The sequence below is a fragment of the Chiloscyllium plagiosum genome, chromosome 7 (genome assembly GCF_004010195.1).
Source record: "Chiloscyllium plagiosum isolate BGI_BamShark_2017 chromosome 7, ASM401019v2, whole genome shotgun sequence".
NCBI classification, from domain to species: Eukaryota; Metazoa; Chordata; class Chondrichthyes; order Orectolobiformes; family Hemiscylliidae; genus Chiloscyllium; species Chiloscyllium plagiosum.
In genome coordinates, this window is record NC_057716.1 from 102,091,655 (window position 1) to 102,103,064 (window position 11,410).

Below are 11,410 nucleotides of genomic sequence, written 5' to 3' on the forward strand. Positions count from 1 at the left end.
ACAAAGTGCATGTAGACAGTTTGTTTCTCCTTGTGGGCAGTCTAGAATGAGAGGTCATAGTTTTAAGATAAAGGGTAGCATATTTAAAACAGAAATGAGGAGAAATTACTTGTCTTAAAGAGCCATGAATCTGTGGAATTTACTACCCCAGAGTACAGTAGATGCTGGGACATTGAGTCAATTTAAGGAGGAGATAGACAGATTTTTAATGAGTTATGGGTTGAAGGGTTATGAGGAGTGGGCAGGAAAGTGGAGCTGGGCCGTTGTGAGATCAGCCATGATTGTTTTAAATGGCGGAGCAGGCTTGAGAAGTGGGTTGAATGGCCTACTTCTGCTCCTAGTTCTTGCGATTTTACATTGTCAGTATTTTAAAAGATGGTTAATGACACCTTCTGTCACTTTCCTGATGACTGAGAGTAGACTGATGGGGCAGTGAGTGGCTGGGTTGGATTGTTCCGGCTATTTGTGTACTGGACACACCTGAGTAATTTTCCATATTGTTGGGTAGATGCCAGGGTTGTAAATATACTAGAAGAGGTTGGCAGGGGATTTGGAAAGTTCTGGAGCACACATCTTCAGTGCTATTACCTGAACATTGTCTGGGCCCATAGCCTTTACAGTGTCCAGTGCCTCCAACCAAACCTTGCTTTCACATGAAGTGAATCGAATTAGCTGAAGACAAGCTGCATTTCTGGCTGAAGATTACTGTGAATACTTCAGTCTTACCTTTTGCACTGATGTGCTGGGCTCTTCCGTCAGTGAGGATGGGGATATTTGTCTAGCCTCCTCCTTCAGTGAGCTGTTTAATTGTCCACCACCATTCATGACTGGATATAGCCAGACAGCAGAGCTTAGATGATCCATTAGTTGTGGGATCGCTTAGCTCTGTTTATCACTTGCTGTTTATGCTGTTTGGCATTCAAGTAGTCCTATTTGGTGGCTTCACTAGGTTGACACCTCATCTCCAGGTATACCTGGTACTGCTCCTGGCATGCCCTCCTGCACTCTCCATTGAACCAGGGTTGATCACCTGACTTGATGGTAATGGTTGAGTGGGGAATATGCTGGGCCATGATGTTACAGATAGTGCTGCTATTGATGGCCCACAGTGCCTCGTGGTTACCCAGTCTTGAGTCATTAGATCTGTTTGAAGTCTATCCCACTTAGCACAGTGCCACACAACACAATAGCAGTTATTCTCAATGCGAAGGCGTCACCATCTCCACACGGACTGTGTGGTGGTCGTTCTTACTGATACTGTCATGGACAGATGCAATATGGAGCTGGCAAATTGCTAGGGATGAGGTCAAGTCTGTGTTTCGCTCTTGTTGGTTCCCTCATCACCTGCCACAGATCCAGTCTAGCAGCTCTGTCCTTTAGGACCTGACCAGCTCAAGCAGTAATGCTGCTGCTGAACCACTCTTGGTGGTGGACATTGAAATTCCCGACCCAGAGTACATTCTGTGCCCTTGCCATCCTCAGTGCTTCCTCCAAGTGTTATCCAACATGGAGGAGTACCAACTCATCAGCCAAGGGAAGATGGTAAATGGTAATTAGCAGGAGGTTTCCTTACCCACATTTAACCTGAAGCCATGAGACTTTATAGGGTCCAGAATCAATGTTGAGGACTCCCAGGGTAACTCCCTCCATCCTATGTTTCCAAAAGCTGCTAGAATAGAGGTAATGAATCTGTGGACTTCTTTATTTCTGACGGCTGTTATCTCTTAGTTGTTAAATATATACAGGGTTGTGAAGGCAGATTTGTAATCATTGGGATGAATGGTTAAGGGAAAATCAAGAAAATGGAGTTGGTGATTAGATTAGGCATGACCTCATTGAATGGCAGCAGAGATTCAATGGGCCGAGTGGTCCACTTCTAGTTAGGAAGGGTGCTCATGTTGTCTGGCTAAAATTTGATTCTATAAGTATGACTACATCAGGCTGTTACTTGACTCGTCTGAGATGTTATTGTTGGAACAAAATTCCAGCTGTTGACAAAGCAGGGTAGACAGGGTCGAATTTGCCATTGTTAATTCCAGTACTGAGGTCACTGCTTGGCATCATTCCTTCCTTAGCACTTTCCAGCATTCTGTTATAATAGTGTGGCTTGCTTGGTCATTTCAGAATCAACCACATTATTGTCTGGAGTCACATACAGACCAGGCGAGGTAAAGATGGCAGAACCTCCTTTCCCTAAAGGGGTTTCGTGGTCATTTAATACCAGATTTTGTTGAAATCAAATTCCATCATCCACTTGTGGTTAGATTTGAACCCAGAACCTCAGGGCATTTCCTGGATCTCTGGAGTATTAATCCAGTGACAATACCACTAAGCCATCGCCTCCCCACACAGGGACTTTCTCAGTACGGTCGGTTCTACTATTACGTGTGTTTCTTCAGCACGAATTGGCTTTAATGCGATTGGAGAATTTAAACTGTTATTTGTAGAATGCAAACTTTCTTTACCTGTATTGGCCATAATGCAATTCTAGTCCCATTGGTTTAAATGGCATGGCTATTGTGTGATTTTTCTCATAACACGGGATCGCACAGGAACAGAACTATCACGTTCTATCAGAACAGACTATATTAACAATGAACATGCAAGAGTGTATCTAAATTCCCATACAATTCGACACAGATAAAGTTTAAAATGTCCTAGCCTTACAAATTGTATAGTTTTTCCTTAAAAAGTGTTTTGCAAAACTATCTAGAGAGAACTAGAAATGCACATATCTTGTCTGGTCTGAATTAGCAAAATGTTCAGGAAGAATTCTTTCTCCTTAAATAGAACCTCATGTATTTAATGACATGTTATACATAGAACATATTACAGAGAGAAACTACAGGCATGAAAATAAAAAGGAATTGGTCTGGGATTAAGATGCAGTTGGAGAATTGCCATGGATGGAATACAGATTTCGGTCCGTAGCTGTGATTTGACTTGGTAAAACAGAAGTGTCTCAGAAACTGTCTTTTCAAAGGAAAATGTGTCCTCACCAAACTCTTTTGCAGGCTGTCACAGGCAATTTCTATCCGCAACACCACCCTTTTGTCTTCCCTTCATCCCACAAACACATACAGCATAGCCAACATGACACATGTAGACATATTGACCAGGTCTGCACATGTGATGCAAACACATGGCGCAGACATGCACAAATTATATGATACACACATGCAATCACAAATATATGATACACATGCAAACACATGATCCACACGCAGATATGCGTGCACATACTTACTGACATGTCTGACAGACGAGAACAGTGTACACACCCATGCCGTCACAACCACGCACACATGCATGATGCACAAACACACATGATGCATATGTGCACACAATCACAAAACTTTGCCATATGCACAGATGCACATGATATACACACAGGCACAGTAACTCACACATATGCACTCTGACACACACAGCCTTGCACACTCATGTGCATAAACCCAAACACACACTTGCCCCACACTCATGTACAACTATACACAGACATACATATAAATGCAGACACACACACACGCACTCACAAGCACACACCTACTCTCACACACACATGCGCGTGCGCAAGCACACACCTACTCACAAGCACACACCTACTCTCACACACACACATGCGCGTGCGCAAGCACACACCTACTCTTTCTCACACACACACAAACACACATAAGAAAGAAAAGCAAATGTTTTGGGCTTCTTATCAAATGGATGTGTTGTGCATATCACTTGTGCTTTTTGTCTTTCTGGTCTTATTATGACAGATTTCATCGCTCCTCTTGCCTTTGAGATCACAAGTTAATGTTTAGGCTGTTCAGTCAGCGGGAGAACAAGGGACGCAGGGGGTCCACTTTCTCAAAAGCTTCTCATGCCTTCCCTCCCCCACCCCAACACATTTATTTAAAACCCACACCTCCGTCACCCGCACCAGTTCGAAATGAGGTTGTTTGCGCATCACTGCAGTTATAGAATTGCAACAAGCTTTGAGTTCTCAGGCCACTCCTTTGGTAAGATCTTCTCCCTGTCTTGCCTCAGTTGTAGTAAACTAGGTGTGTGGGGCTGGCTTTCCTGTAGCCTCCAACTGGCAGGGTAGAAGCCGAGCAGGGTTTAAGGCTCGTGGTTAAAGTCTTCTAGGTGTGGGTCGCCAAAGGGGGTTTTCGGCAACTGCATCGCCGTGCCCCCTCCATGCCCCAGCCCCTGTCCAAACACAGGGCCTGGTCAGTCACAAGCAGAGACTCAGCTGGCTGCGGATGGTGCATTTCTTGCATTGGACCACACAGCACCAGTGAAAGCGGCAGAGGCAGTTCTCCTCCACCACCACCGTCTGCTCCCGGTAACCCCTGCCACAGCAGAGCAGGTCACAACCGCTCACGTCCAGCGCCGTGCTGTTGCAGGTCCTGCCCCGGGTGCCTGGTGAGCCAGTCTTGCGGTTGGGGAGGCAGAAGTCGGGGGAGTTGGCGGAGTAGACCAGATCGTGCTTGTCGGGGGGCTTGATGTTCTGGCCGACTGGGATCAGGCTCTTGCCGTTGTTGCCTCCCATCACCTTGAAGGCACCGTTGAAGCGGTCCAGGAGCCTGGTGCCCACTTCACGCAGATTGGGCATTTTCTTCCAACACGTCCGGAGGGTGCAGGAACCCGATAGGCCATGGCATTTGCACTCAGTTCTCATGTAGTTCTTCACAGCCTACAGCCCGAGAGAGAAAAAGAGAGAGAGAGAGAGACCATCAACAGGTAGATTGGCACCATAAAACTCAGCAGAAAGTGAGGGCTGCAGATCAAAGTCAAAAAGTGTGACACTGGAAAGGTACAGCCATTCATCCGAGGAAGAGGAGAGTCACTGTTTCGAGCATTAGCTCTTCATCAGGAATGTGGGTGGGTGGAGTGAGGATGGGGCAGCAAGGGGGTTGAGAGGTAAATGAGAGGGGCTTGGGGCTGGGGGAAGGTAGTTGGGAATGCGAGTGGTAGATGAAGATGGAGGGGTGATGGTGATAGGTCAGAGAGGAAGTTTGATGCCGTGTGGTTGGAGGGTCCCAAGGTGGAAGATGAGGCGTTCTTCTCTGAACTCATTGAAGGATTCATTCTGATAGCTACAGGCAAAGGATTGTCAGGTTCTATCAGTTACATACCCGACTGTATTAATGCACCAAGCCACTGTCAGAAAAGTTTTAGTACTGAAGTTTAATCGTGGTTTGCTGATTATTCCATAGTTTCAGAGTAATAAAAGCAGGAATAGGCCATTTGGCCCATCAAGCCTACTCTGCCATTCATTAAGATCACAGCTGATCTATCGATCGTCTCAGCTCCTCCTACTTGTATTTTCCCAATAACCCTTAATTTCTAACATTCAAAAACCCAACCGTGTCTTGAATATAATTAATGAAGCTGCCTCTAATGCTTCCTTGACAGAGAATTCCACAGATTGACTACTCTCTGGGAAAAGCAGTTCCTTCTCATCTCTGTCCTGAATCTACTCCCCTAATCTTGAGGCCATGTCTCCTAGTCCTAGTCTCAACCACTAGTGGAAACAACTTTTGGAGCAGGAAAATCGACATTTCAGGCAAAAGCCCTTCATCAGGACTAGCTCTATTCCTGATGAAGTGCTTTTGCCCGAAACGTCGATTTCCCTGCTCTTCGGATGCTGCCTGAGCTGCTATGCTTTTCCAGCAACACTCTGATCTGAACTCTGGTTTCCAGCATCTGCAGTCCTCACTTTTGCCTAGTGGAAACAACTTGCCTGCCTCTATTTCATCTTTCCCTTTCATTTTTTTTTATGTCTGTACAAGATCTCCTCTTAATTTTCCAAATTCTAGTGAGTACAGTCCCAGGCAGCTTAACCTCTCCTCATAGGGCACCCCCTCATCTCCAGGATCAATAGCGAACTGCCTCTGCATCACCTCCATAGCCAGACATATCCCTCCTCAAGTAAGGAAACCAGAACTGCATACAATACTCCAGCTGCGGCCTCACCAACACCTTGTACAACTGCAGCAGAACCTCCCTGCTCTTAAGTTCAATCTCTCTTGCAATGAAAGCCAATATTCCATTTATTAAAAACCAAGGAGGTGAAATCCTGGGAATCCATCACAAGAAAGGGTTAGGATCCAGCAGAAATAATTGAGCTCCCTATTCCTCTCCACCCCAGGCTGTGACTATTTAAGACTCAGATATACTAGAGTCACAGCAGATGCTGCCTGGATCAGCTCTCTCCAAGAATTACATAAAATATTTTTCCACCGAATATGTGTACTGCAGGCCAGGTCAGCATCATAACTGCCCGTGAACTAGCGTTTGGTTCAGCCATTTAGACTACAAGGCTACAGAATACTGGTGCAAAATTTTAGGCCATTCAGCCCATCAGCCATATGATCATTGGTTTCTTTACCCCACTCTCCTGCCTCCTCCCCATAACTCTCAATCTCCTTACTGGGATTATTTTCCCTGGGGTGTTGGAGGGTGAGGGAAAGTGACGTTATACAGGTGAATAAAATCATGAAGGGCATGGAGATGGTGAATAGATAAGGTCTTTTCTCCAGGAGTGGGGGTGTCCAAAACTAGAGGATGTAGGTTTTGGGTGCGAGGGGAAATATATAAAAGGGTCTTAAGGGGTAACTTTTTCACACAGAGGGTGGTATGGAATGAGCTGCCAGAGGAAGTGGTGGTGGCTGGTACAATTACAGCATTTAAAAGGCATCTGGATGGATATATGAATAGGAAAGGTTTATAGGGATGTGGGCCAAGTGCTGGCAAATGGGACTAGATTAATTTAGGATATCTGGTCGGCATGGATGAGTTAGACCAAAGGGTATGTTTCTGTGCTGTACATCTCTAAATTTTCGGAATCTAATCAAGAACTACCTATCTCTTTATTATATATTCTCAATGACTTGGCTTCCATAGCCTTCTGCAGCAATGAGTTCCATTGATTCAGCACGCTCTGCTGAAGAAATTCTTCCTCATCTCAAAGGCTAGTTCAAACTTAACCATGTTGCATGGAGCTACATGATGGCCACGCTAGACAGGGACAGCAGATTTCCATCGGTGTAGGATGTTAGAGAACTAGATGTGTTTGGTCAGTGTTAGAGCATTGAGGCTAGCATTCCACTTTAGACTCAAATTGAATTTAAATTCCAGAAGCTATCGTGGTGTAATTTGAATCCACATCTCCAAGTGTTAGCCTTTCAATAACTTGGCTACTATCACTGAGACTAGCTTCCTATTCATAGGAATGGGAGGAGGTTATTCAGCCCATCGAGCTGGTCCTCCACACAATATGGTCACGGCTGATCAAACATAACAATGCCTCTTATCCACACCTTTCCCATACTTTTATGCCATCCATCAGTAAACATGTATCAACCTTTGCCTTAAACAAACTCAAACACTGAGCTTCTACAGCCTTCTGGGGTAAAAATAATTGGACTTAAGTTGCAACCAGCTACTGTGGTGGGATCTGAACCCATCTGAAACACATGCAGAGAATGCTGGAGCAACTCAGTAGGTCTGGCAGCAACTGTGGAGAGAAAGCAGAGTTAACATTCTAGGTCCAGTGAATACCCCTCCTATCTTCAGCATCCATCCCACCTTTTCTCAGCTGCTATCAGTCCTGAAGAAGGCTCACTGGACTCAAAGCATTCACTCTGTTTCTCTCTCCACAGTTCCTGAATTTCCCCAGCAATTTCTGTTTTTAATCTCCAGAGAACTAGTCCAATGACGTTATCACCCTGCCGTCATCTCCCTGCTAAATTTATAGCACCCCTACAGTGCAGATAGAGGCCACAAGACCTAGGAGCAGAAACTAGGCCATTTGGCCCATCGAGTCTGCTCCATTGTTCGATCATGGCTGATAGGTTTTTCAACCCCACTTTCCCACCATAACCTTTGATCCCCTTGGCAACCAAGACTTTGTCTATCTCTGTTTTAAATATACTCATTCAGCCTATCAAGCCTGCACCTGACCTCTGAAGAGCATCCCACCCAGACCTACCCCATCCCAGTAACCCTGAATTTCTCCAGGCAAATACACCCTAGCCTGCACATCTTTGGGCGCTGTTGGGGGGAAACCGGAGAAAACCCACACAGACACGGGGTGAAAATGCAAACTCCACACAGACAGTCGCCCGAGACGGTAATCGAACCCGGGTCCCTGGCGCTGTGAGGGAGTCACCGTACAGCTTCAAGAGAATTCCAGTTTAAGCATGAAATGCAAACGTGCCTGGTTGTATGCAAATGTATAATATTCCTTACCTAATGTTCACAAGGCTCTCAATGGCAAGTTGATTCTCCCTGGTCAAAGCTAATAATGGGTTGGGTGAGAATCCTACTCAACACTTGCTGGGCTCAGGGGAGGAAGAGATTTACCAAGAATTTACCAACACAGGAGCCGACTACTCAAACCAATTTTTATGCTCCACTCGAGCTCCCTCCCCTCCTCACCTCACCATATCAATGAGTACTTCTACGCTTCTCTCCCTCATCGAGGGCCAAAGAGCCTGTACTGTGCTGTACTGTTCTATGTCTTTATCCAACTCCTCCTCTAAAGTGCTAATGTTAGTCAGCAATGAGCGAGTTCTTCATTCTCATCTCCCTCTTGTTCCTGGGTTCCCTATCAAATCAATTAGTGACTGTCATAGGTGATTGGTGTCCACTGACACCTATATGCACACAGCATGGGCAACAGGTCAGTGAAATGGGAACAGGCAGACAGTTGAAGCCAGGGCGACAATGCATCTCCAAGGGCATTACTAACAGGTGCTACTGTACACCCAAAAAGGTGTTCTGCCTACCACACATGATCACATTGGTGCTGCAGTGCAGCAGGAGGCCATTCGGCCCATCACCTGCTCTTCAAACAAGCATCATTACCTAGTGCTAATCTCCGGCTTTTCCCCTTACCCTTGAACATTATTTCTATCCAAATAATCACCCGATACCCACTTGAAACTCTGAATGGAACCTGCCTCCACCCGTACCCTGGCAGTGTATCCCATACCCTGACTACAGATTGTGTGAGAATGTTACTTTGTTGTATTGTGTTTGCTTCTTTTGCAAATCAATTTAAGTCTGTTTCTTCTTCCTTTTATGACTGGGAATAGTTTCTCCCTATCCACTCCAAATAGACCTCTAATAATTTTGAAAGCTCAATCAAATCACCTCCCAAATTTCTTCACTCCAAGGAGAACAGTCCAAATTCTTTGCTGTACCCTCACAGAAGTTTCTCATTCCTGAAACCATACTTGTAAACTACAGCTCTCAGCACGGTGGCACAATGGTTAGCACTGCTACCTCACAGCACCAGAGACCCCATGGGAGACTGATTAGCAAGGTTAGATCTCACAGAAAACAGGGAGAACTAGCCATTTGGATACGGAACTGGCTCAAAGGTGGAAGACAGAGGGTGGTGGTAGAGGGTTGCTTTTCAGACTGGAGGCCTGTGACCAGTGGAGTGCCACAAGGATCGGTGCTGGGTCCTCTACATTTTGTCATTTACATAAATGATTTGGATGCGAGCATAAGAGGTACAATTAGTAAGTTTGCAGATGACACCAAAATTGGAGGTGTAGTGGACAGAGATTAGATGGGCCAATGGGCTGAGAAGTGGCAGATGGAGTTTAATTCAGATAAATGCGAGGTGCTGCATTTTGGGAAAGCAAATCTTAGCAGGACTCATCCACGTAATGGTAAGGTCCGAGGGAGAGTTGCTGAACAAAGAGACCTTGGAGTTCTGGTTCATAGCCCCTTGAAAGTGGAGTTACAGGTAGATAGGATAGTGAAGAAGGCGTTTGGTATGCTTTCCTTTATTGGTCAGAGTATTGAGTACAGAAGTTGGGAGGTCATGTTGCAGCTGTCCAGGACATTGGTTAGACCACTGTTGGAATATTGCATGCAATTCAGGTCTCCTTCCTATCGGAAAGATTTGTGAAACTTGAAAGGGTTCAGAAAAGATTTACAAGGATGTTGCCAGGGTTGGAGGATTTGAGCTATCCAGAGAGGCTGAACAGGATGGGGCTGTTTTCCCTGGAGTGTCGGAGGCTGAGCGGTGACCGTATAGAGGCTTACAAAATTATGAGGGACATGGATAGGGTAAATAGGCAAAATCTTTTCCCTGGGGTGGGGGAGTCCAGAACGAGAGGACATAGATTTAGGGTGAGAGACTTAAGGGGCAATTTTTCACACAAAGGGTGGTATGTGTATGGAATGAGCTGCCAGAGGAAGTGGTGGAGGCTGATACAATTGCAACATTTAAGAAGCATTTGGATTTGTATATGAATAGGGAGAGTTTGGAGGGATATGGGCCGGATGCTGGCAGATGGGACTAGATTAGGTTGGGATATCTGGTCAGCATGGACGAGTTGGACCGAACGGTCTGTTTCCATGCTGTACATCTCTATGACTCTATGACTCTAGGACCCGGGTTCGACTCTCGCCTCAGGCAACTGTCTGTGTGGAGTTTGCACATCCTCCCTGTGTCTGCATGGGTTTCCTCTGGGTGCTCCAGTTTCCTCCCACAGTCCAAAAAAAGATGTGCAGATCAGCTAAATTGCCCGTAGTGTTAGGTGAAGGGGAATGGCTCTTCAGAGGGTCGGTGTGGACTTGTTGGGCCGAAGGGCCTGTTTCCACACTGTAAGTAATCTAATCTAATCTAATCTCTACAATGTGTTCTAAACTTTCCTATAATGTGGTGTGCAGAAGTGTACACAAAACCCCAGCTGAGGTCTAATAAATATCTTGATCAACCTCATCTCCTTGCTCTTGTATTCTATGTCTCTGTTAATAAAGCTAAGAACACTGTATGCTTTATTAACTGCTCTCTCCCCTTATCCTGCCACATAAACCCCCAGCTCCCTCTGCTCCTACACTCCCTTTAGAACAGTACCACCTATTTTGTATTGTCTTTCAGTGTTTTTCTGACCAAAGTATATCACCTCATACTTCTCTGCATTGAAACTCATCTGCTCTTATCCGCCCACTCCGCCAACTTATGTTAATGTCCTTTTGGAGTTCCATACTGTCCCCTCACAGTTTATAATTCTTCCAAGTTTTATGTCATCTGCACATTTTGAAATTTCGCCTGTACATCAACATCCAGATCATCAATACAGATCAGGAAAAACAAAGGTCCCAATACTGGCCTCTGGGAAATCCACGAGAAAACTCCCTCCAGTCTGAAAAATATCTAATGACCATTGCTCTTTACTTCCTATCGCTCAGCCAATTTTGTATCCACCTTGCCACTGTCCTGTTATTTCAAGAGTTTGTTCCTTAGCTCCAGCCTAATTGTGTCCTTGAACCCTCCAAAACATCCTCTTTCTCCAGCACTGCAACACTGTCCTTAACCAACACTGCCACCCCACCCACACACACGCCCACTGCAATACCATCCTTAACCAATACTGCCATCCCAGCCACA

At 45.5% G+C, this 11,410-nt stretch overlaps 1 protein-coding gene across 1 annotated transcript in view; it reads right to left on the reverse strand.

The window, feature by feature from the left end:
• Positions 1-3,620: 3,620 nt before the first annotated feature.
• Positions 3,621-11,410, reverse strand: part of LOC122551802 (protein Wnt-6-like) — a 105,038-nt gene continuing 97,248 nt past the window's right edge. The window contains exon 4 of the mRNA XM_043694272.1: positions 3,621-4,687. Coding sequence (XP_043550207.1) covers positions 4,226-4,687 — 462 coding nt within the window. The 3' untranslated portion in view covers positions 3,621-4,225. The remainder of the gene's footprint in view (positions 4,688-11,410) is intronic.